The sequence below is a fragment of the Eublepharis macularius genome, chromosome 11 (assembly GCF_028583425.1).
Source record: "Eublepharis macularius isolate TG4126 chromosome 11, MPM_Emac_v1.0, whole genome shotgun sequence".
Lineage (NCBI taxonomy): Eukaryota > Metazoa > Chordata > Lepidosauria > Squamata > Eublepharidae > Eublepharis > Eublepharis macularius.
In genome coordinates, this window is record NC_072800.1 from 35094951 (window position 1) to 35122070 (window position 27120).

Here is a 27120-nt window from a genome sequence, read left to right on the forward strand (position 1 = left end):
AATAACAATGTTGGAAGTTGTTCTTATAACATTACTTAAGAAATAATTGGTCTATGCATTTATAGAACTTTTGTGAAACTATTTATCATAGTTCTCTATCCTTTCCTATGGCAAAGTTTAATTATCAAAACTGAACATGTAATTCAGACTGCTTAGGGTAAGTTGGCTATATTCTGTCATTTTAATTTTAGCCCAATATATTGGTTTATTATATCATGTTCTCTCACTCCCCAGTAGGCCAAATATATTTGAATTTTTCCCATTACATAGTCTTTTTTAAAAAAGAAAGAAATAGAACTGTAATTACTTTAAGAAGGAATTCATAAATACATATTCTATCAAATAAATTCCACAGAAAGGGTAACTGATTTATCTTATGACTGAACTTATACTGCTGCTACAGAGGCAATGCATTACTAATAGAGAGATAATTATTCTGCCTAAAACTTTGCAGAGTCATAGAGCAGTCCTAAACAGAGTTACACCCTTCTAACTATGGATTTAACTCTGTTTAAAATTACACTGTCAGGAACGGATAAGTACACAATTAGTTTGAACTAAAATCCAGACTTGAAATTAGACAATTAACCATCCTAGCTGTGTAGAGCTCACCCAGCATAGGAATACTGCTGCAGTTTATAGCTAAGAACAATTAAGGGATAACTCATGTATTTGCCAGACCATTAAGAGTCTTTCCATGATAGAAAGGTAATTGTGTGTCCTTCCATTCCCTTGACTCCACCACACAGAACATCATTTGTGATGAGGGCACTCCATATGGCCATCCCATAAAGACTAGCATCCCCACTCCCACCCGGTACAACGATGTGTACAAATTGGAAATCTACATGAGTTGGTGTTCAGAAATACAAGCAAGATAGAAGTTTGTGCTGTGTTTGGAATGTGAATGGGATTTAGTAGCCCAAGAATTCTGGGGTCCCACTGCCAACAGTTACTGTTGGTTTGTTATAAAATTTATACCTTACCTTTCTGCCCTCATCAGGGTCACCAAGGCAGCTAGCACACTGACATGATTGAACCACCACTGACTGAACATGTATCTTAGGGGATGGCAACCCATGCATCCAGAGCCAAATGTGGCTCAATGCGGATCTAAATAATAGCTCCTTATAAAATGTAGAGCTTAAATTAGAGTATATTGGAGAGGGAGGTGAGATGCTAGAATAACCATTACAAGAAGGATAAAGTGAAGATTTGCATAGGTAAGAGCTTCTTAGGCTTAACAGAAAGGGAAGTGATATAGGTGAACAGTTCAGTATTCCAAGTATGAACCATGCACAGATGTGTGCCATTGCACTAAAACAAGTGTGCTCCTCTGTATATTTATTACTTATTGTGAGATCTCTTGTATGCTGCTTCCTAAGAAAAACTCCCAACAACCAGTGTTTGGGCTGTAGAAATTTTATGGATTAGTAATCAACATGTCAGTTAACAGCTGCGTAAAGCTGCATAGTTTCAGTAATGTGCCTAGGCTTTCTAATACTGGCTGTTTGTTTTTTGCTGTGAATTTTGACATCGTTTGGTTTTTTAATTATGAAAGGTGGATGACACCTGATGTATTAGGTGCAGCTTTCCTCAAAAAGTGAGTGGACTTTTTATTTCCACTAGATTTTATAGAATCCTCACAAATGACTCACAGTTATTAGAGGGAATGCGACCTGCTCAGGTGGGAGTTTGACGGGGTGGTACAACAGTCTGTCATACAACTCGTAAGCAAAAATTAAAAATGCCTAGAGTTAAGCCCAGTCAACTTTTATTTCTGTCAGTGTGGGAGCCTAAGATTATACAGATAAAATCTAGTAGGGCTTGAAAATAAAGATCGATACATTTTGATTTCAGGATTTCTTCAGCAAATCGGATCCATTTCTGGAAATTTTCCGGATGAATGATGATGCAACACAGCAACTGGTCCACAGGACTGAGGTGAGTACTGAACCAACTTTCATCAGTGAGGGAGAGGATTTGTTGTTGTTGTTTTTTCCAGCAAAGCTGGTAGGCAATTCAGTAACCCATAATTACTGGAGGTAAGGGGGATACCTTCCATGTTTGGACTGTATTACTATGGCAATATTTCAAAGGGCTTCAGATACTATGGAGGGTGGACTTACCACTTTTCTGAGTGGTAAAAAGACATGTACTTTTAAAATATTTTATTATGCTGAACTGATTCACCTCCAACAGCAGTATGTTCTTTTCTCATATAATGGAAGAGAGGGCAGCCTTGCAAATCAGGGGGAAAGTTGTACAGTCATACTGGCCCATCCAAAATCCAAAAACAAGAAAAACATCAGAGTAATACCTTCATTGTGTGTTAAGTAGTGTCAAGTTGCAGCTGACATAGGGTTTTCAAGGCAAGAGATAAACAGGCTGCAGAGATTCAGGGAGCATGATCCTCTATGTACATTCAGTGTATCTGCCAATGAACTTCTGAAAAGGTTTACAGTTTCGGCTTTTATATTACCAAAGCAGCTTGGTTTTCGTTCCTTGAAAGCATCAGCAATGTTTAGATAACTGAAATCTTGGGGCAGAGGTAGACAATGTGGGAAGTTCACAACACTGCATTCTCTGAAGTCTAACAGAACAGAGTAACTTCTCATGAAGGAATATTTCCAAAAATCTCCTAAGATTGCTCTCCAGGTTTTAGAGTTACAAACTTCCTGGTCTTGATTACGTTTTATTAACCCACATCAGTAGTAGTAGTAGTAGTAGTAGTAGTAGTAGTAGTAGTAGTAGTAGTAGTAGTAGTAGTAGTAGTGTCATTTATAGTTCGTCTTTCTCACTGAGACTCAAGGTGGATTATGCAGTGTGAGATTACTACAATCAATATCAAGGACATTTCCATAAACAATGCCATAGATATAGAGGAGAGGAAAGATACAAATGAATTTAAGGAGATGGATCCTGTGGTAAACTGTGCGTTAGACATGGGCACAAATCAAAATACGAATAAAATTTCGTGATGAATCAGGCCAATTCATGTATCACGAAAGCACATTTCATGGGGCTGCGTTTTTCATGAAATCCACAACTTTTGGGGTCGATTTGTTCGATTCGTGATGCTTCATGATGCCAGACAGGCTGGCGCCGATCCATTGATTCCGTAGGCAACATAGGCCTGGAATGTCTGCAGACCCTTTGTTGCCATGGAAACCCCAATCTTAGCCCACTTAACCTTGATAGGCAGCTCTCCCTGCCAACCTGAGAGCTGAGCAAAGCTACAAATGATGAATTACATGTAGCAGGCCTGCGCATGTTTACCTGGAAAGTGTAGTCGAAGATTCCTTCCCCTCTCTGTTTTCCTTCTCCATTTTTAATAACAGGATGGTGGAGTAGCAGAGGTGGTGGCAGCCTCAGCTCCTTCTGCCACTGCTTGCCAGCTTCAGGATCCCTAACCTGACTCTCTACCTCCCGTCCTCCTGCTGCTGTGACATGTCTTCCCACCCCCCTGCCCCCAAGCTCCCCAGAGCGGATCCTGAGCAGATATGCTCTCCTCAGCTTTTCCTTTGAGACCTTGGAGGTGGGGGGGAGGGCATGTCAGAGCAGAGGACGGAACGGAAAAGTCAGCAAAGAGAACCTGAAGAGAGGAAAACCCAAACAGATCCACTCCACTTGACTTCTTCCAGCAGCAGCAGAAAGCAGGAGGACAGGAGGGAAAAGTCAGCAAATAAAGCCTGAACAGAGCTACTTGGAGGGTGGCTGGAAGAGAGTCTGCTGAAGTCTCCCTGTGAGTTTAGCATCTCTGAGTATGAAGGAAGCTGTTGTAGGGCCCCGGGATCTGATGCATCATGAACCTAATGAATTGTTTTGCGAAACGGGACAATTTCGTGAAAGTTCATGGTTCATGGTTCGTGGAACATGATGAACCACAAAACTCAGGGTTCATTTTTTCCCATTTCGTGCCCATCTCTACTGTGAGTACCTCATTTCTAGAATTTCTCCTAATTAAAATGGAATTAAGGGAAAGTGGAGCAGAGCACAGAATGATAAAATAGTGAAACAGGGACAATCCATTAATCCTGTTCCCATGGTATCTGCCCCTGCAGTGTGGTTTCAGTCATTCAGTGAACATATGCTTTGATCTGTACCCACCTAATAAGGAAAGCAATGGGCTTCATTCCCATTACTACTAAATGTGCTGATAAAACAAATGTGCCTTCTGTGCCCATTATCCTAAGATATAAAAGGCAAATCATGTTGCTGATGACTCACTTCTTATCCATGTACAGGCACATGTAACCACCCCCCAAAAACCCCCTACAAAATATACTGCATGGGCTGTGTAATCCTGAGACCCCCAGGCTGCCAGCAGCTATGCACTTGCATAACTGTGGCGCCACTCGTCAACTCCCTGAGGAATTTGGTGGCAGAGCTGCACAAGCGGCCAAGCCCAGCAAGGCACAGCCAGGAGAGACTGCTCCCTAGTTGTCCTGGCAACACCAGCAGAATCCACTAATTGCAGGCAGCTGTAGTTGACAGTGCTGTGAGTGGCAGGGAAAGGCATAGCCAGTCTGTTGGCCAGGGTGCATTTGCCATTGCCAGCAGCCAATGCTACTCCCCTGCCCTCCAGAGAGATCCCAACAATTGGGCTTCCCACCCCCCAACAGAGGTGCCTACCTGGAGAGGAGCCCTGTCCCATGGGTGGGGGGGTTACACTGAAGGTGCAGACAGGATGCCCATCCACCAGCTCACCCAACCCCCATTTCTGACAAGGGCCAGGCTGGCAGCTGAAGCACTGCTCACTTGCAAACTCTCCCCTCCCCTCAGCTGCCACTTTTCTGACAAACAAGCAACCCCTCCTTGAAAAGTAAGGCCAGAAAGGCACCTGCAGCCCTTGGCACCCAGAATCTCAACTCCTTAGAGGCAAGAAGGTGGCGAGTTCTAAAATGAATGACAAGAATGCCCATTGGAAACCACTGGAGTGGCTGGAAGGCCCATTGGATATGATGGGAGCCACGAATGCCCATTGACTTGCAGTAGCTTCATCGAAATACATCACCGCATCAAAAAGATGTGAGGGGGATGCAGGTTGGACCTTGAAGTGTCAGGATGACAGTCCCCAGTGTGGAATAATGGCCTCCAGGACCAGAGAAGAAAATAACAACAACATTCGATTTATATACCGCCCTTCAGGACAACTTAATGCCCTCTCAGAGTGGTTTACAAAGTATGTCATTATTATCTCCACAACAAAACACCCTGTGAGGTGCGTGGGGCTGAGAGAGCACCAGAGAACCGTGACTAGCCCAAGCTCACCCAGCTCTCCAGATTAGTCCCACACTCTTAACCACTAAACCAAACTGGCTCTACACTAAAATGCTCTGGGGGCCGTCATCTCATACCCAGAACAAAACTCCCAAACTCCATCCCTGTCTCTTTGGCCTCCCTGATGGGTTGCAACCTGCCTGATAGTGAAGCAGACACATGTGTTGCAAGTGGCTGGGCCCCACACAAGCCATGGGAAGGTCTGCCACGTCCTGGGAGGGTTCCATGACTGAGGGCAGCGGCGGCGGCTCCATTGTCACTAATGCTGCTGGGTAGACATGGGCACGAACCGAAGAAACTGAACCACCTGATTCGTGGTTCATTACTATTCCACGAACCAGGAACCACGAACTTCCACGAACTTTTACCACTTCACAAATCGGTTCGTGGTTTGTAGTTCATGGAATTCAAACACCCGGTGCTGGCTTCTGAAGCTGGTGCGGGGTGTTTGAAACTGACAGCCTCCTTCTCCTGTCACCCTGAAGCGGCAGGTGAAGTCTGTCAGTTTCAAAACACCCTACGCAGGCTTCATCTGCTTGGCTGAACCCAGCATGGGGTGAGTGAAACTGACAGCCCTATTCTCCTGCTACCTGAGCAGGAGGAGAACGAGAGCTGTCAGTTTCACTCGCCCTGTGCTGGCCTCAGCCCATCGGCTGAACCCAGCACGGGATGAGAGAAGCTGACAGCCCCTTTCTCCTGCCGCCAGAGTGGCAGGAGAACGGGGCTGTCAGCTTCACTCAGCCCGCACCGGCTTCAGCCCATCTGCTGAACCCAGCACGGGTTGTGTGAAACTGACAGCCTTGTTCTCTTCTGCCCAGGCAGCAGGAGAACGGGTCTGTCAGCTTCACTTACCCCACACCGGCTTCAGCCTATCGGCTGAACCCAACACAGAGTCTGTGAAATTGACAGCCCTGTTCTCCTGCCACCCAAGCAGCAGAAGAACGGAGCTGTCAGTTTCACACATGATCAGTGGCACCAGCCTGTCTGGCTTTACAAACCGCTGATGAGTCGCACGAACCGGGTCAAAAAAATCATGGCGTTCATGGAAACCCCAGTCCCACGAACCATGTTTTCACAAACCACGAATCAGCCTTGTTCATGCTTTTTTTGCTTCATATTGTGATTTTTGCCCACCTCTACTGCTGGCCACGAAATGGGGGATGCCCCTTTGGCAAGACAGAGCTCTTTGTGCATTTGGCTGTTCTGCTCCCATGGCTGCTTGGAGCTCTGATCCTGTGAGGGAGACGACAAGGGTCATGCACCTGCCATCACAGGGTAGTTGCTGGAGCGAGTACCCAGTCACCCCAGCCTGCCCTCTCTCCTATCAGAGGGGGGCGGCCAAGGAGGTTCGAGCAGAGCCCTGCCATGGGCTGCTTGGGGGCCTCCTCCCAAAACAGCCACACCAAGTAGGCCTCCATGGCTAATGGCCTCTATGGCATGGACCTCACTAGCTCATGAGCAGTGGCTGTGCCCCCCCCTCCCCGGTGAGCATCAACTGCAGAGACTGGTGTGGATGAAGGGAGAGGGGAAGACGGTGTGAATGAGCAAACCAGGACAGCAGCCTCCCTAGCACTTTCTTACCTGTCGGTGCACGGTCGCCCCTCCCCAAGCCAGGACTTAGGAGACAGGTAACCCATAAGGGGACTTGGGTGGTAGTTGTAAGTCAGACATTCTCGACATGGATGTCTTCCCATATGTGAGTGTGAGGCATGCCCCAGATTTCACAAAGTCCCCCCGTGTACTCTTGCCTCACCACTGCAAGCACCTTCTGCCACCTCATGCTCTAAGTCCCTACGGCAGGGGGCTCTTGAGCAGAGACTCAGGCTGTGCCAGGGGGTCACGGGTGCCCTGGCTGGAGTTTATGTAGGATGCCCAGGGAGCTGATTGGGTGCCTGGAAGGGGGGTTCAGCCATCATGAGGGCACCGTCATTTTTTATGGCATAACTTTCCACCACTGCTGGGGGTATTCCCAAGACCAAAATGGCTTAGGGAGCTGACTAACTCATGCGTGACCCCCCCTGGCACACACCGCAGCACATTGGTGCAGGGAATTACACCGCGACTACGTCCATGGCCAGGTGCTGTGGTTGGGTGCTGGTGGAGGGCCCAACATGAGCAGCACAGGCTGCTGTGCAGTCATGGGGGGCGGGTTACCCTGGTGTAAGTCCAGGATACGCCAGTGTGACTCCTAGTTGGCTTCCAGGGTGCTTTTGCCCCCTCCCTCTCTCAGGATTGTGCTGTTAATTATTACTACTCCTCCCCCTTTACCATAATAGTTTTTGGTGTATCCTGAAACCTATTTTGCACCAGCTTCACATAATTCAGTTTAGACTTCAAGAAATCTTATAATTCAAACTGCACACTAAGGGCTCCCCTACCATGTCCTGAAACATCTTTTCTTTTTCTACTTTTTGTTTTGTATCGAACATTCTATTTGATTTTCTATTTCTATTTGTTTAAGTTCTAGTGAACTTAAACGCTTGCCGTTATTTGATATTTTGGTTGGTCTTAATACAAGGGCAATACATAGCTATTTTTCTGGATTTTTTTTCTATGAACCAATATGCATACCTAGTATCTTTCATTATTCCTAATAATACTATCTTACCTCTTGGGGAGGCGGGGAAAGCATGATTATCTGTAAGCTATGTCTCTGATTTAGTATTTTATTTTTGAAACATCGAAATGTCCATATTTTTGTATTAGTTTCTGTTGTTTCATTCCTAGGTGGTGATGAATAATTTAAACCCAGCCTGGAAGTCATTTAAGGTGTCTGTAAATTCTCTCTGCAGTGGAGACCAGGACCGCAGACTAAAGGTCAGTGATCTTTATAACCAATGGAATAAGAAGTTCTGCATTTATAGCATGCTTCTTTTGAAATTATGGAATTGAAGACTGCATCTACTAAAAAAAAATCCAAGCCACCTTTCTTTTGACATGAAGTCACCATCTTGCAGATTTATTTATTCATTGCCGATTCAAATTAAAATTCACTCAGCAGTGTATTTCCCTAATGATCATGCTTAATATTGTAAAGGTCTCTCAGTGTAACACCACTTAAGCCAGCAAAATTGAACTAAAAATAAGGTGCCTGGATGTTTCAATAAGACTTGCAAATATGCTGCAGGAAAACTGGTATCTAAAACCAGGAAATTGGTAGGGACAATATTATATAATCTGGTTGTGGCTGTGTGGTTCTCTCTCCCATCTCCTCATGCCAGAAGACTGAAACTACCATGAAGCTTAAGAGGAATTAGAGGGCACCTCTTGGAAAGGTGAGGCTAACATGCATGAACCTTGCCCTTCTGGCTGGTACCAACAGCCAAGAGAGACTGACCAACTGGATGGTAGAAGTAGTTGGTTCCTAATTCATGGAGGGCACCATTTCCACAGCACTTAAGAAAGCCATGCTATGACGACTTTGAAGAAAGCATTCCTTTGCACTTCATATATTAATAACTGTAAGCCAGAGACACCTTGTGTAAGGTCCAATTACAAATGAATTAAAAAGATATAACAACCTGCTGGGTGCTTTCAGTTTACCACATGAGAATTTCTGAGAACCTCCTTGGTAGCTGGACATAGGCTGCTTGGTGATACTTCCTGTTTTCCAATATTCCATAATATCCAAAGGCAGGTTGAGGTGGCTTCTTCAGTAGCTCATTTGCTTCTTGAATTAGACTGAAATTAGATGTGATGGGTATGAGGTTGCCATCAAAAATGGCTTCCTTATATTGAGTTTCACCCCATCCACATAATGTAGTTACAAAAATGGATGACAGAATGTCATTATGTGGTAGTTTTCCCGATCTCACTCCACCATGCTATTGACTTTCACACTGGGGTCTACACTGTGGATTGCTATATCTAGTTCTGACTTTTTTCCACAACTCTACAGATCTGTCCTGGTCCTCTGAACTGGGCCTTTGCATAGTACAGTATGAGGAACCCCACCATACCCTTTCCTCAACTCTGGAGAAGGGCGGAAGAGCCTTTTTAATAGCACTGATTTTGTGTTGCTTCTGCCTGATTCAGAGCTCAGCCTTATCTCTTGTATGAAAAAAGAAAGCTTCTCTCATGTTGCAATGGGATTTTGAACATGCAGGAAAATTCACTGCTTCTGCCTGCTCCAGAGACAGAACATTATGAAATATCTTTGACATAGGGATTATTTGTGGGAAGGTGACTACAAATAATAGCAGGCTTGTAAATCAATCCCAAATTGGTGGGCTTCTGCCTTTCAAAATGAACTATTAGTAATGGTGGACATACTAACAATCAAACTGCCTCCCCCTTTTATATGCCCCCTTATTTCTGACTAGATTATATTTATGGAGATGGCAACATATTTTCAAGGGAAGAAAACTCTAGACACGACACACAGAATTTCTGCTACCTCTAGTGATGGTTTTTATTGAAATTTCTGCCCGTTCCTGAGGGGAACTGGCTTATGTTGTTGTTTTTTTAATATCATGAAAACTGTTGTTTTAACTGCTATATTATTTGGGTTAATTAAGTTGATAAACTCTTTGAAGATGAAAGAACTCTAAGTGGGGACTATTAGTTCTAATAACTGGGATTGCTCAAGAGAGGAGCTATCAAAAGGAAGACAGTTTCTGCAAAACAACTCTTTGTATCTCCAAGGACTGTTGACTGTGAGCGATGGCATTTTGAAGGTGAAGGATGCCAATGAATAACTACCACCTGTGGCAGGATTAGGGTAGTCTGAGACAACAATCTTGCTCTCTTCGCTTGGATGGCATTTATAGGCTAACATGTACTTTCTGCCTGACAGAAGCTTTTCTTCAGATCACTGCCAGAGCCCCACTGTGCTGCAGAAACATAACTTCCTCTTGACACACTGAAGAGGCTACAAAACATGGCACATAAACAAATATGAATAATAGTGGATTTCTTGTGCCTTAGAAAAGATAGTGGGGTTTCGACTGTTATTTCTTAACCTGACACTCTTTGGATAGTTGAAAAAGGAACAAATAAAAAGTTAGAGCGGCAGTGTAAAATCAGGCTGCTGTTGGAGTATTTTAAGAAGTTATTATTGATCATTCTTATCTCATGAATCCGGTATTAGCTATAGATGTACATACAGAAGCCCATGTAAAAATTGATGACTCTCGTCCCAAGTCAGTTCTTAAACTTAGTGTAACCAAAATTCCCTTATCTGTGGTTCTCAACAAAATTGTTATAATGCAATCCAACTCAAGCGCTACATGAAAAACTCCCATGGGCCAAGTGTATTCTTAAGGTATAGTTTACTCACCTCTGTGTTGAATAGTCTGAGCAGGAAATCAAAATACCTTTTTGTCAAGAATCTATCACCTTCAAAAGACAATGTCCCCCCTCCCCTGCCGTACTTAATAATTTTCTATCATTCCATAGTGCTCAGTAACCATTCTACAGATAGACCAGCTCTATACTTCAGAAGAAAGCCTCCAAACATTAGAAGAGAAAAAAATAATCTTGGGGAGTAATTTAGTATGTTTGTGAATATTAATAAAAATATTTAAAAACAAACTTTCAAAGATTAAAAAAAAACCTGAACAAAATCTAAAAGCCTGGAAAATCCACAACAACCAAAATCTAAAACCTTAATCCTAATAAACCCTATAGACCTTAATAAGGATAAAAACCAAACTGTGTTTTTAGGTACTAGGAATGCCTAATATTTGGACAGACTGGGTTTTATTTATTTGTTTAGGAAATGTGTATGCTGTTTCTCAAGACATGCTGGAGGAGGAGTATGTAAATAAATACATGCCCTTTGCAGACCGGTTTCTGTTCTGCATTTGTGTCTTTTAGTGGAAAAGAATGTTCATCAATAGCACACATCTGTCACTAGTCATTAAATACTGGAATCAAAGAGCAGAAGGCACTAGTTACTTTGAAATTAATGGAGTTTGGAATCTATGAAGACTGCTGGTTGGGAGGCTATTCTGGTACTTCTTTTAATTAATCAAAGCCCAAAGTAGGATGCTAGTTAAGCCCTTCCTCCTCCTCCTCCTCCTTCATGATGTGCTGGTACCATAGTGTTTCTTGCTATTTTCAGTGATTTAATATGTAAACAGAAATGATAAAAATAATACCTGTCCCCAAATTACCTTCAAAATCCATACCAAGCTCTCTCTGTATTTCTTTTTTAAAAAAAAGACTGAAAATTTCTTACTCTGTTTTCTCTCCGTTCCGCTTATAATGATTTTGAAAGCAACTTTTGCAGTTTAGAGTGTGTTGGGGTTGGCTGTTTGGTTCAGTACCTCATTTATCAGAAACTACATGTAGATAGGGAGTGAAAGAAAATAGTTAAGGCAAAATCTTTCTTGCTTCGCTCACCCTTCCCCTTTTCCCCTTATAAGCGATTCTAGGTTTGTGCTTAGAATGAGGCTCCAGATTGTGAGGAGTAAAGACTTGAATAGAAATTGGGTGAGCTAAAAAACTGATGAATAGAATGAAGTTGCTTGTTTTGCTTTGAAACTTCCTCCACTCTAAGAGCCAAACTACAAGTGACGTCTTACACAGGTTGGACACTAGTCGGCTTCCCTCAAGTTTTGATGGGAAATGTAGGCATCCTGGTCTTGCAGCTGTAATGGAGAGCCAAGCTGTAAAACCAGGGTGCCTACATTTCCCATCAAAACTTGAGGGAAGCTGAGAAGTGTTCAACCTGTGTAAGGCGTCACTTGTAGTTTGGCTCTAAGTCCCCCTGTGTTCTGACTTTTGCTAGGGTTGAGGTCTGTAACAAATTCTCAAAATAGCTATAATCCGTCTTGTGCTCCAACATCTCTCTGCTCCCCAAGTGGTGCAGGGGATCATAAGGGCAGTCCCCCCCCCCCGCCTTGTATCTTTAATTATACCATCCTAAAGACTCACTTGTTGTCACTAAAAGTCCAGGGACTTCCTTTTTTCTAGCTCACATATTTTTAAAAAGCAGCTAAGAGGAAGGGATGCATGAAAATAGGGATAATGAGAGATTATATGTGGAGTAAGAAACGGGGACAGCAATGAAATAGAGGAAAGGGATGTGGAAAGTGGATGAGGGGCAAGATGTGGTGTGGCAGAAAAGGAGGTGAAGAGGAGGACGATCAGGACTCCGTTCCCCCCTCTCCTTTCCCCATTTCCTCTCCACAGCAATCCTTCAATTATATTTTCTATTGGCTACCTTTTATTGTTCAGAAACAATGTCCTTCAGGCTCATTGAATCTTGTGAGGTCAATTTATATATCTATCAAGGTGTGTTCATTACCTGTATTACTTAAATGCATATGGCTGTTTTCATTGTATTACTGAGAAAACTGCACATTAAGTGGCAAAATGTTGGCACAGGAAGCCAGCTTTAACCAAGGCTTTGCTTTCACACCTGCAATTATTACGAACATAATTAGGGCCTATTTAGACAACCTAGGTACCTGGTGGGATATTCAAGAACTAGCAGTTAAATATTTAAAGAGGCTAACCTACTTCCTGCTACTATAATTAAGGATGAAAATTTAAACCTTGGAGATTGAAACCCTGGTCCTATATTTTCTCTCTTGAAAAAGATTTCCTCCTCCACCCTTCAGGTTCAGTGCCGAAATGGTAATTTACAAATGTTAAATGCTTCTTTTCCTCAAATTCAATAGCTTGTCTATCACTTTTTGTGTCACAAAAATCATTCCATCTATAGGTATGTACAATCTTTCAGCCTCAGCTGTAGACTGTACTCTGTCATATTATCAGTTGCAAAACAGCATTTATTCTGATAAGCAAACATATCAGCATAATGATTTGGGCATATTTTCACAGAGAGATAATAATAACAACAACAACAAAAACAACAAAACATTTGATTTATATACCGCCCTTCGGGATGACTTAACACCCACTCAGAGCGGTTTACAAAGTATGCTATCATTATCCCCACATCAAAACACCCCGTGAAGTGGGTGGGGCTGAGAGAGCTAGATGCTGTGACTGACCGAAGGTCACCCAGCTGGCTTCAAGTGGAGGAGTGCGGAATCAAACCTGGTTCTCCAGCTTAGAGTCCCATGCTCTTAACCACTACACCAAACTGGCTCTAGATCCCAGACAACCCAACCTCTGTTGCCTCAGATTCTAGTAGTTAATATTTTCTACTGTTTGAATTTAATTCCAAAGGAATAAAGAACTGTGAAGATACATCAAAGGTCTCCAGTCTGTTTAAAAATTGCTGCTGTTAAGCACCCTCAATTTGCCATTTTGTATGAATTTTTTTCTTTTAATCTACTTCTGCAGCCAAGTTGAGTAGTGAAAAGAAGAAACTGGGTGATATGCATGTTAAATAATCACTGGGAACATCTTCTACTTTATTGTAATGTTCATTCAATCAGCTTCAAATGACTTTTAAATCTACAAATGAACAATTGAACACAGGATGGCTTTTTCATGTGATATCTGGAACAGATATTTTTCTCAGTATAAAATACAGGTTTGCAACATTGGTTGGGGAGGGCACGTGTGGATATTATTCACTACATTCCTAATACATAGGCCTGATCTTTTCCATCTGGCAACATCTGGCCTGAGAATAGGTTTGCATGTGGTTGCCTGTTGTGAGTATGCAGGGATTCATCATGAGTAGACATGGGCACGGACAGCATTACAAACAGAAAAAACCCATGAACAGCCCAATCCGCTGTTTGCGAACAAGCTGTTAATGATGCCCCATCCTAAATGAACAGGTGGTCATTGCAAGCCTTGTTCGTTGCCTTCGGCAGCCATTCGTCAATCCCCTTGGCAACCGGAGGCAGGGACTGAACTCTGAACTCCTTCTGGCTTTCCTTCTGGCTTTAACCCTTCAAAGTATTTCCAGCAGAGAGTCTTGTTTTTGCCACTGTGAAGAGAAAATGACAGCCAACAGGGAGACCTGTGGATCACGCCTTTCCCGGGTGCAATCTTTCTGAAACTTGGGGTGTCTTCAGAGGACAGTGAGGACTATGCCCCCTGCAAATTTGGTGGGTATTGGACATTGGGAAGGTCAGTTGGTAACCCCTCAAACTAGCTGCCAGCAGACACTGCTGTTTTTGCCAGGACAGGGCCCTTTAAACTATCAGCTGGCAGGCAGCAGGGGGGAATCCTCCCCGTTGCCTGCCAGCTGATAGTTTAAAGGGATCTTTAAAGGGCCAGGTAAATGGGTTTGAGGGGAGGCGGGCTAAGTGGGGGGGTGGGGGGGTTCTGGCCCCCATGAACAACGAACAAGTTCGGGAACAGTTCATGTTCGTCCATGTTCATTGTTTGTGGATGGCAACGAATGACGAACAGGGTGTTCAGGGTTTTTTTCCCCATTCGTGCCCGTGTCTATTCATGAGCACGCATTACTGTATACAGAATTTGATTTTCAGCAATACTGGGGATGCTGGTTTACTGATGCACAATGATGGGTACCAGGTCACCACACGCCAGAATAAAGTATCTGCAGGTTATTCATGTGTTCTTTTGTAGTCATTACAGTCACCTGAATAAACCCTAAGATAGCAGATGAAGATAGAAACCTGCTTGTTCCCCAGCACAGGAGCCAGTTTTCCTGTGAGTGCATTAGGAGGAAGCTGCGTAAGACCAACTGCTCTGTTTGTCTTTTGTGAGAGAGGCAAAAGAGGCAAAGAACCATCACATGCTGTTGAAGCCAAAGACAAAAGACATTTAATCATGAGAATCAGGGATTTAACTAGGGCTTTGACCTTTTTCATTGTTTTTACAGTCTGCTTCTAGCAGACGGATTGTTACAAACATCATTTTAAAAGACTGCTGCGTATTTAATGCTCTGGGGTTTTATTGGGTTGGTTTTATGGTTTTATGTTTTCATGATTTTATCTTGTTTTAGGTTGTGAATTATCTCAAGCAGGTTTCTGAAGAGGCAGCATATAAATGTTCTAAATAAATAATACCAAATCAAAAAATAGCACGGGTATAAGCAGTTGCAGAATGGAGTGGCAAGGTTCAGGGATGACCCGTCCACTAGCCAATTGCTTAGAGCACCAACCTATCTCCTCCCCCACCCCCACTGGTTGCAAGTGGTAGCCCTGGGAGGCACAACTCCCTGGCCATAGGTAGCCTGCTCTTTCCCTTCCTCTTTCCACTGGGTGGGGCAAAGGCTCTCTTCCTCCTCCTTGTCTTGCCTCACCAGAGGGTGAGGAACATCAGTGGCAGCTTCCTCTCACCCCTCACCACCTCCCCTTGGGGTGAGGGGGTGAGGAGGGTGTAAGATGGCTTCTGCACCCTGATCCCTCTGTTCATGGGATTGCTAGCCCCCACTTTTGAAATTCCTGGAGATTTTGAGGGTGGAGCATGGAGAGGGCAAGGTTTAGGAGGGGAGGGACCTCAGCAGGGTATAATGCCATAGAGACCACCCTCCAAAGCTGCCAGTTTCTCTGGGGAAACTGATCTCTTTTGTCTGGAGATCAGTTGTAATTCCGGGAGATCTCCAGCCACAACCCAGAGGTAGGGTTATCAAATGTCCATTTTTTCCCCAGCCAGTATTAAATTTATGTTTTTCTCTGTGATTCCCCCCCCCCATCTTCTTTCCCTTCTCTGTTCTATCTTGGATATTTTATGTGTGAGAACCCGCATCTTCTACTAAATTTCCTCTGTCCATTGGAAGAATAGTAACTGCTCCCTCATTGGATGCAGAAGAGAAGAGAAGTCTGGGATATTTTCATGTTACTTCACTGTATCCGATCTTTCTTGGGGGAAAATGCAAAGTGTTTTTAACTGAAGAGAAAGATGCTTCTGTTCGGAAAAGATTCTACAGAAGTACCTAATGTGTGTTTGCCTTTGTTCATGTGAAAACAGCTTAGAATGGCAAGACAAAAGAGATAAGTGGTTGGAATAGCACTGTGGACAGAATAGGGGAGAATCATATAGCAGTAGAGGAATAAGCATATTGAAGAATAAGTATGTTAACTGTAGGGTGGTTGTTCAAGAAAAAGTCTTGCTAATGGTGTGTGTTCAGGGGAGGTCTTAAACAAGGACAGGATATTATACAGAAGTCCAACTCAAAGTATAATTTTAGGAAAATAGTAAAGAGTCCAGTAGCTCCTTTAAGACAACCAACTTTATTGTAGCATAAGCTTTTGCGAACCACAGCTCTCTTCGTCAGATGCATGAGAGATGTGGTTCTCAAAAGTTTATGCTACAGTAAAGTTGGTTAGTTTTAAAGGTGCTACTGGACTCTTTACTATTTTGCTATTACAGACTCACATGGCTAACTTTTCTGGATCTATAATTTTAGGAGTAATTTTAAAATTTAGGCCGGAAATCAGCATTAATATTATAGTACTACTGAACAATGGTTAGCATTTCTCATTATTCCGGAGACTGGTATACTGTCATTAATATGGCAGCAATCGTTCATTACTATGTATAAGTACTACTCTGGAGTATTGTACTGTATGGTTACCAGTGTTAGTAATAATGTATTACCCTCCATCTTCATCTCCATTTGAAAGGAGGGAAGCCTAAGTAGAGGATGTATTTGCTTGCATTCACCCCTTGAGAGTCCTTGTCCCTCCCTCCCTCCTTTCCGCCCTCTCTCTCACTCCTCACCACTAAGTTCTTTAGGAGTAGGGAACTAGCTTTTTAAATCTGTGTTCGTTTATAAAGAACGTTGTTTTATAACGGTACTGCACAGATAATACTAATTGCCATTTATCTGGCTTCTAGGCAACATATATAGTTTTTTGAGCAGTGTTTCATTTTTCATAATATAAAAAGCCCCTTTGGAGCTAAGCAGAAATTTCACTCCAACTCCAAGCTGACTCTGAGCAGACCATCTATGATTTACACATGTAAACACATACTTGCATTTGCTGCTAAGTTTGAGAGAAAATAATATCCAGGGCAAACAGGACTGGCTTCAGTTTTTTGGTGGACTAGGCAAAGCAATTTGCAGTGAGGTGTAGCAAGTAGGGTGATGGACTAGGATCAGGGAGCCGTGGGTTCAAAATGTCACTCAGCTATGAAGCTCACTGAAAGTCTCTCTACACGAGACACCTTGGCGCATGTTCGCCAAGCATAGGGATATGCAGTGTTAGCCAAGAAGCATGTTTTTAAAAGACAGAGCTGGCAGAGATCGCTCCTCAGAGGGTTTGTTAATTTCAACTTTGCCTCCCTGAAAGCTCTGTCAGTTCCAGCTGTCCAGTCTAAAACTGTGTGGGATCGCAACCAGAGGGCAGTGAGGAATAGAGCCTTCCAGAGCTGGGCTTGGACCTAGAGAGGTTATAATGGGCTGAAGTTTCCCTTCTGGCATTTCACAGCCCCTTCTCACAGCTCCACAGTATAGCAAAGCATTTGCCTTGCCCACCGGCTCTGTCTTTTTAAACTTCCCTTTCCAGCTAACATTGCATCTCCCAACATGTGTTCTTCATGCATCAGATGTCTCGTGTAGAGAGCTTCTGAGTAACCATGTGTCAGTCACTCACTCTTTCTTAACCTAATCTACCTCTCAGGGTTGTTGAGAGGACAAAATGGAGGGGGAGTGGGCATGGAACCATATGCGCTGTCTTTTGCTTTTTGGAGGTAAGGTGGGATAAAAATTCATATGTAGACTTTTTCTAAGCCACACCTGCTGTTTACACACATCGTACACACAGAGAGAGCTTAACATGAGATAGTGTTAGTTACTGCTGATACCACTGGTTAGACGGTGAGGAATTTGGTGATGTGTTTGTTATGCTGGCAGAAGTGGGAGCTACTGCCACTCCCTCCCTCTCCACACAGCTAGCCACCCCTTTTCATAAGCCGCAGCCCATTTGGGCCACCACTTTCCCACTAATCATCTTCCCTATCTGGTCTCTAATACCCAGTGGGAGGGACATCAGTTTGGGCTGCCTTGATGGCTGGGATACCTTCTTAGCCTGCTGGAACTGCTGGTCTTAAGGGCAGCATAGCTGGCCAAGGAGGAAGGGAAGACAATGTCCCTTCCAGCAGCTGTGGTCAGAAGTGTGTCCTCTGCCAGGGAGTGCCCCAGAAGGTGCCTGACTATGCCAGGTGGCAAGTTGGAATAACATAAATAACAATCTTAGCATTCAACGTATGTGTGTATTTCTTTGTGGAAACAAAGGATAAGGACCTATATTAGTACTCGTTGTCATTAAACCTCCCACATTTTATTTTGGCAAACCATTGATATGTTAAATATAAATCTGTTTCCAACCAGTTTGAAATGGTTTCTGACTGTGATCCATTTATAGCCTAGGCCCTCTGAGCTAGTTCCTCTTCCAGCTTCCTATTAACCTCCCTATTCCAGGGTTTTATTGACTATTACCATTTATCTTTCATGAGTCTCTTATCAAGAGCTTTGTCGAAATCAGCTTCTCTGCCAAATTTCTCTTATCTGTCATGATGGTTAATATCAGGAAAAGTCCCCAGTAAGAGTTAAATTAAAATCTCTAACTTTTCAGACCTCTTAAAAAAAGATTATATACCAATTAAATGATATGGCCCATCCTCATGGAAGCCTGCAGACCAGCACTGCACATGGTGGAGCAATTGGGAGCCACATCTGGATAGCGTATGGGACTTAGGCTTGATGATTTCAAACCTGGGTTCAGATCCTCACTCATGAGTTCTGTTCCCCACATAAAACTTTTACCCTTTTTTTGTGTGGTTTCCAAGCATGATTGAACTTTTTTCTTCCAAAATTTATGGGTCTTAACAAAAATAATTCAGCTGATAGCACAATATTGTAAGCAATGGAACCTCCATTTATATAGTGCCTTTCAGGAATGAAGAAAATGACACAGGAAAAGGAATGGGGGATTCATGATCCCCTTTACATCCGCTGTTATTGCAGCCCAAAGCTATCAGTTCTGTTAAGTTCTTTGACTGTTTTGGAGGCATTCAGTACTTTCCCTTCATCCAATAAAGACAAGCTTGTATCCCTGGTAACACTGAATTGTTTCTGCATGTTCATAGGGCACTTTTCTACTCCCCTTTTCAGTGGTAGCATCCTGTGGTCCCCTGCAGCAGCTTTACAGAGGAACAAGAAACTGTAATAATAGGGAAAGTCAGCAACTCCTCCCAATCCATGTGCACGGGCAAAAGTGTCGTCTGTTCACACACAGTGCTGGGTTAGATCCAAGTGATTTCTTGTTTTAAAAAATGCATGAATGCTGTCTGGATTTTTTTTTCTTTCTGATGCCTTTGGCAAAAACTGTGCACATACATTAAACATGGTTTTAGCACCATGATCTATTTCATTTTGCTGAACACTTTTCATTTGCCCATTGCTTTCTTTATGTACTAGTAAGTGATTTCAGTGTCCATAAAAGTGTGAGTTCTGACTCTGTAATGAGAAATGCAGGGGACAGCTAAATTAGGAAGGAAATAGGAAAAGATAGTACATTTCTCTTTTACGCTGTGATCAATATATTGATTTAATAATACTTGGCCTTGATTTTCTTTTTCTGCATCTAAACACGGATGGTGGATTGGCTAGGCTTATGCCAGGGCCGTATACTATTCCAGGAGGAGTTTTGCCTCCCTACCCCATCCCTTTAAACATTTGATACCTTTCCCCTATGCGATGTCACTACCAAAGCCCTTTTCACACAGTCTTCCAACCATGCAGCTGAATGCATGGAAGAGGGAGGATCCAATTGCTATCCTTACCCTTATTTCAGCTGAGTGCTCTTGCTTAGAGATCAGAAGCAGGGCCAACAGTGCAATCCCTTTCCTTCTCCGTGCCTTCAGCCAACACGTTTGGAAGACTGTACAAAAAGGGCTCATGTTTCATCATGGTTTGGGTCCTGGTTGGCATGCTTGTCGCAGTATGGAAGAGAGGATCACATAATTCCATTTTCCAAAAGAAAAGTGGCTTTGGCAAAGCCTGTGAAAACAAGATGGCTTTGCTAACTGACTTATGTGTACTTGACATTGCCTTAGTTATTTTTACACTTGTCTTGGAAATCGAAGAAACTTTAAAAGAGCAATCACGCAAAACTTGCCTTGGCTTGAATGATCATAATCAGAATTCATGAACTGTATGGCAACTTGCTACCATAAACATGACCACTTTGCAGGCACTTTGGGTAGATCAGAATCGAGAGAAATGTGTGTGTGTCTTGACTAAGGAGTGTCTGCACCTTGTGCTTGATATATGGAGCTGAGGGTGTGAGGTTTGAACTTGGGTCTACTCTTTGAACTGATGCTTCACTCAGTAGAGCCGTGCCAGTTTGCTCGTGAATGAAAAGAGTGACAGCAGGTTTTCAAAAGCGACTTTGTTTTTTTCAGTTCTGTTAGATATACCACTTGCTACCTTTGCAGAAGAGTCTGGAAGTAACAAAAGAAGAAATTAAAGAGAGAATATTTATTGTAAAACCTGATCAGACAGTTTGGCAGCCTTACAAGTTGGGTGAGAGAGAATCTGAAAGCAATGTTTGCAGAACTGGCAATCATACATATGTTGCTTTTGTTATATTTTAGAAACAGTGACTTGTTTTGCAGAAAGCTATACAAGAAAACATTGATTCATTGGGGCCAGATTCTCATTTGATGTAATTACTGTTATACCATCTTGTATCTGAGACTGGCAGTCCATTCAGAAGGAATATCACTGGTGCTTCTCCATTTCTTATAAAAATTTTGTGTTGTATTCATTCTGAGCATGAATGTGGAAAAAAATACCCCAAATAGAGTGTTTATTATTGTCCTCTGTTAAGAGGAAGTTTAAAAGGATATTGGTAAAAGAATGCTTGAAACTGAGATTTGTGTACTGTTTATGTAGAATGGAAAGGGGGAAGGGGTGCAATGTGTCAGACTCCTACATAACACAATGGCTGTTTTCTACCACATCTCCTCTTTCCCAGGAATTTCTAGACAGGAATGAAGCAGGTGACACTAATGTTCACAATGTACTGATATGTTACAGTAAGGCTCCAGACAGTTATGAGCATGGGCATGTTATCTTGAGGAGTTCATAGTGCAACATTTCTGGAGCATTCAAGTTCTGTTTACTCTTTCCTTATGAACTACCTTTCATAGAAGGGACACCACTTAATTCATAACAAGAACAATGGTGATTTTTACTGGTTCATCCCAACAAAATTGGCACAGGTACTAGTTCAGCCCATACATTTTGCTAATTTCCTTTCTCTTAAAAAATTGCTGACCTGGGGATGGGGCAGAAGCACTGTTACTACAGGCAGCACCACTACCTCCCATGAAAGTTTCCAAATGAATAGTATCAATTTTGGATTGTTAGGCACCCGGTCTATGAAAGCAATCCTAAGCAGGTCTACTGAGAACCCTCCTCCGTTCTATTCAATGCATCTTACTCCCATGAAAGGGTACTTAGGATTGCAATTACATGTCATGAGTTTGTACCAGGGCTTTTTTTCAGCAGGAACATGGTGGAACGGAGTTCCGGCACCTCTTGAAAATGGTCACATGGCCAGTGGCCCCGCCCCCTGATCTCCAGACAGAGGGGAGTTGAGATTGCCCTCTGCGCCACTGAGTGGCACGGAGGGCAATCTCAACTCCCCTCTGTCTGGAGATCAGGGGGCGGGGTCACCGGTCATGTGACCATTTTCACCAAGGGCAATTTAAGCTTTAAAAAACTCCCCCCTTGTTCCAGTTGACCCAAAGTGACGTCATTGTGTGATCCTGAGTTCCACCACTGAGTTCCACCACCTCTTTTCCCAGAAAAAAGCCCTGGTTTATACTAACTTTTCCCTCAGCTGAATAAAGAAGTTAATGAAGTAGGTGTTGTTTTTAAAGAAACATTTACAGAAGCACTTTATTCATATTTGCTTAAAAGGTACCTTACATCTGAAGCCCTGTATTAGGGTACATTGAATGGATGTATCCATTAGCAAATGGATGTATCCATTAGCAGTTTCCAGAAATGAAGCATGACATTCTTAAAGAATGTCTTAAAGGTCGTGTTGGAAAAAAATGTTAGTAATAACAGCACAATCCTAAGGAGTGCCGTGGTGGACATATCCAGATGCCTGCATAACTTCTCAGGTACTGGTCTGCTCCCTAAGGACTTTCCACAGGGAGATACACCAATGAATGAACCCAGCCAGGCACAGGCAGCAGAGCAAGCTCTCTAGTCTCCATAGAAACACTGGCAGCATCCACCAATCACACAACAGCATCTGTTGACAGCTCCATGAGTGGCATCTATAGGCAGAGCCAATCTCCAGCTGAAAATGTGGCCACTACTTCTCAATGCCACTCCAGCCCACCCCCACCCTGCCAGGAAAGCCAGCAAACAAGGTGGAAATGCTCCACAACTGCAGCACCCCAATAGAGGGCACCTGACTTGAAAGATCCTTCCCCAGCTCACCCCATTGCTGGTGAGGGCCAGACTGGCAACAAAAGGGCCACCCACTCACAAACATCCCCATTCTGAGCCACACCCACTCTTCTCCTAGGAAAGTAAAACCAGAAAGGCAAAGGGACCAAAAAGACCGAGACCAGGCTCAAACTTGCAGCCTCTGACTAAGAGACATGCCAGCAAGCACTAGACACCCTGCTGCAGCTCCTGTGTCACCACCAGCAACATGGAGTTGCTGAGAATATCAGACAGAGTGGCATGGCTCAGTAGAAAGGCATGGGGAGAGCTTGGCTGGGACTTTTGGTTCAATCCCCACTTGAGCAGAAGGGAGAGGCCGGCTAAAGCTGCAAATGGCAAAAGTAGGCAGGATGACCTAGCTGATGGAGTACCCCAGACATCCATCATCTTGACCAAGACATGGCTCCACAACTCCACCTCAGCTGCAGCCATGGCAGCAGAGCCCTAGCATAATAGATCTCCATGCACTAACAATCTGCAGTGCTATGGGAGAGCATGGGACCACCACACAGACCATCCTTCCCCAGAACAGCCACACACTGTCTCAGACAACCCTTCACGTCACACCCAGCACCCTGAAGTATTTGTGAGGAAGGGGATGCAAACCAAAGTGTGGGCTCGGCCTCCAAAGTGCCATTGGACCACCTCACTATTGTGCAGCAGAATAGAACAGAGGTCCAGTGGTACCTGGAAAATCTACTGGAGCCACCCCAGTATTACCACCCCTGAACCAGAGCCCATCCTCTGGGATGTGTGAAGAGGCAGGCCTATGGGGAAGGGACAGGTGTAGCAAAGCAGGGAGGAGCATGGAGCCAGTGTCACCTGCAAACAGACAGGGAGAGAGTTGTTGAACAACCCAGGCTTCATTAAACTGAGAATCATGAAGGGGTCCCAGGACCCAGATTGCCACCTTATGGAGGCAGGCTGAGCCATTCCTAGTGCTGCACGCTCACGAGCAGGACAGGCTCCCGGACTGAACTGCTGCCTGAAGAAGGATGCTCAAGGATCCAGACTGGAAGCACAGTCTGAGCAGAGTGATGGGAACTGTCGGGGGCCAGATACCTCGCTGAGACAGATGCTGCTGCTGTCCAAATGACACCCACCCAGCATGGGAGTGCTCTGTCGGTGGCAAAGATGGGTTTGCGGCTACTGCAACATTGGACTCTGATCCTACAAGGGAATGAATCCCAGGGTTGCTTGGCCACTTTATCAAGGGGGCACAGAGGGCAGCTCCAGGCCACCCCATCCACAGTTGTGCCCTGTCTTCTGTCCAAAGGGGGAAAGTCCAGTCAAGGGAGTCTGCTAATAGCCCTCTCCAAGGCTGCGACCATCCCCAGCCTCCTCCCCCAAGGCAGTTCTCCTGAGTATGTTTTCCTGGGAACTTGCCCCATTGTATGACATGGACCATGGTGCCTGAGGATCTGTGCATGCTGCCAGTGCCGATGTGATGACATCACTTCCGGGAAGTGATGACATTGTGCCAGCAGCGGCCATGCTCCCACGCTTCACAAGGGGCCAATTTAGCCTGTTTGGGCCAAAAATTGGCCTCTGCAAAGAACAGGAGCATGCCTGCTGCTAACATAATGACATCACTTGAGGAAGGGACGTTGTTGCACTTTGCCCACTGCATGCTTACCCAGGTTGCCTGCTGGTGGCAGGCGATTACCTGGCAGTTTGTCCTTTCCTACCAATTGCCAGAGATTGACAGGCTATGAGACAGACCCCCCCCCCCCAGGAGATTGCCTGCTTCTTGTTGGTAACTGGGAACCCTAGCTGTGCTGTCTTTTTCATGGCATAATTGTCTGCTGCAGTTTGGGGGAATTACCCAGCCTGGAGCAGCTTAGGAAGCTGAATAACTCCAAGCCAGGCCCCCAGCCTGCCCACTCCCACACCAGTTCAGGGTTTATACCTGAGGCCCACTGGTGGTCTGCTGTGGGGGGCATCACTGGGAAGCGGCACCAGAATAACTTGGACTTACATTGCTGTAAGTGGGAGATATGTTGGTGTAAGGGCTAGTAAACTCCTTGAGCACTTTCAGCACCCCCCCTTAGGTTTGCTCTGTATATAAGCTTAAGTTTAACCTAGCCTCGTTCACGATACAGGATTTGGGAGGCAGTCATGTGAGGGAACGATGATAACTGGGGAAGTTTTAGAGTACAGAAAATAATATTTGGTGCAAAGGAATGTATGTTTACAGTTCTTAAATATTTGAAAGGTTGTCAAATAATAATAGGAGAAACCATTTTTTGTTCAGCAGGTTCATTGGAGATAAGACAAAGTACAATAGTTTTTAGTTTAATCCTTCGGTTAAAATTTTCTGAATTGACAGGGCCAGTTCACTAAATTGACAGCTGTCAAAAGAGATTGTGTAAAATTTAATTTCTTAAAGGACTTGAGGGGAAATCTTCTAAAAGGAAAGATTCAATCCTCTGTTTCATATAACAGCCTAACCAGAATGTCATCAGTTGAACCACTGACAGGACAAATCAGCTGCAGCCGGAGATCAGGAAAAATTGAAGAAGAGGTCTGTGACAGATGGGCAAAAGCCTTTTCCCTTTCTGGGGGGGGGGGACCCACCAACCCCCTGTGACGTTTTTGGTGTGTGAACAGAGCAGGGCCGTCGTCACACGGGCTTAAAATTAGCGCGAAAATTGGGCAATCTACCGCAAAATTCCCACCTTATTTTGGCACTGTTGCGAGTCTGAGATTTCTCCTCTGGTCTCAATTTTCGCGCTATAATCTGCTTCCGTGTGACCATCCGGCATCGATTTCTATCCCATAATGATGGAATTTTCCCTTTCTTATCTTGACCCGTTATCCCAGACGCCCTTTCGCGCTCTCCTGCAGCGAGCTCCTTTTTTTTTTTTTTAAACGTCCTAATATCGCTATAACGTCATAATATTATAAAAATACAAAGCAATGAAAGAGTGTTCTTTCTATGCTGCTCGAGCAGCATAGACCGAAAAAGTCTTTCCGCTGCCCTTCGCCTCCGACGGAGGGATCGCAGGTGTGCATGGCACAGAGTGAACGTGCTCTGAACCATCAAAACAACCAGTTGGGCCACCAGAACTACACTTGGTGGAGCCATGGTTGAGTCTTCGGCGATGGGGATCACGTCAGACAGGGGCTTTTCTCAGAACAAGAGTATATTTATGGATGTTCAAATTAGGAAGAAAAACAATCTTAGCCAATGTTCAAGCTGCTTCCAGGGCGGGAAAACTTGGCCAACCTATCCTGCTCTTTTGGGGTTGGGCTAACGTTTGGTTATAACGATGTAATGTCGTTATAACGCAATAAAGCGGAAAAAAAATTAAAAAAGGGGGGGAGGAGTTTTTTCTGTGCCCGTTCAAAATGACGGCACAGAGCGCTACGGTGTGAACAACTCGAAGCGGGAGGAGACGGTATTTGACAAAAGATTGCATCATGGCGCCGATAGGAACAATAGCGCCACATAATGGAAATTTGACGGAATAAACGCCCGTGTGACGACGGCCCAGTTTAGCAGTCAATCAGGATCCCTAAAAGGCCTGGATGAACCAGCTGGGAGGGGGAGTGAAAGACAGAGAAGACTCAGACAGGGCTTGCAACTCTAGTGTGACAGGTTGGAGAAGTCCTGGCTCAGGAAACATCAGAAATCTCAGAGTTTGCTTTTTGAGCAAGGATAGGCAAAACCAGTAAAGGGATGGAGATAGGATTTTGCCTCCAGAGCAGTGGACTAAAAGAAATCCTTTGTTAGGAGGCTGTGGTGTTTTAGAGCCAAACTAAACGTGACAGTGTCCTGCTGGCTGCCACGAGGATATCATCATCATCATCATCATTTTAAAGTGATTTTAAAATGCTGTGAGGGCCTGATCCTGAGTAGGCCTGCAGCACAGAGCTCTTCCCCTCCTCACCCTGCACCATTTCAAATATCAAAACAGCCAGTCCCTCACAACCGTTTTGGTGCTTGAAAAGGCATTTGGGGGACAGAGAGCTCTATGCTGTGTCAGGCCCACACAGCATTTTAAAATCACTTTAAAACGGTGATGGCACCCATAAGGATGCTGTCACATTTAGTTTAGTTTTGGAGGGAAACATGGCTTTAGTTTTGGAGGGAAACATGGCTGCAGCTAACTGCTGCCTGCACTCATAAATTCTTTTCCTGCTTCCCTCACATGTGCTGGACTTACGACTTTCAGAAGCCGCTTGGGGTTAAGTCTGTCAGGTAGAGGGTTTGGGTAGAAACCATACCAGTCAAGCTTCACATCATGCTACCCCTGTTTCAGCTGCAATTAAGACCTCAACCTTCCCAAGGTCCTATGTTGTCAATTCCTTGATTCAAACCTAAAGCAATTTTTCATACTGTTGTTGTTAAATATTCTCCATTGATATACTTCTCAGCCATTTAAGTTCAGTGACATTTTATATTTTCCTCTTTAAAGATCTCCTTTGTTCCTGCCCCTACACCTGTAGATAGCTCTGGCTCTTCAATATCTCTGATTTCTACCTGGATAGTTTACCTAGATAGCCATGTTGGT

The 27120-nt window shown here is 44.0% G+C and overlaps 1 protein-coding gene across 1 annotated transcript in view; it reads left to right on the forward strand.

Annotated features, from left to right (window-relative positions):
- CPNE4 (copine 4) overlaps positions 1-27120 on the forward strand; it is a 197303-nt gene that overhangs the window by 114881 nt on the left and 55302 nt on the right. The window contains exons 5-6 of the mRNA XM_054991399.1: positions 1861-1944; positions 8011-8100. Coding sequence (XP_054847374.1) covers positions 1861-1944; positions 8011-8100 — 174 coding nt within the window. The remainder of the gene's footprint in view (positions 1-1860; positions 1945-8010; positions 8101-27120) is intronic.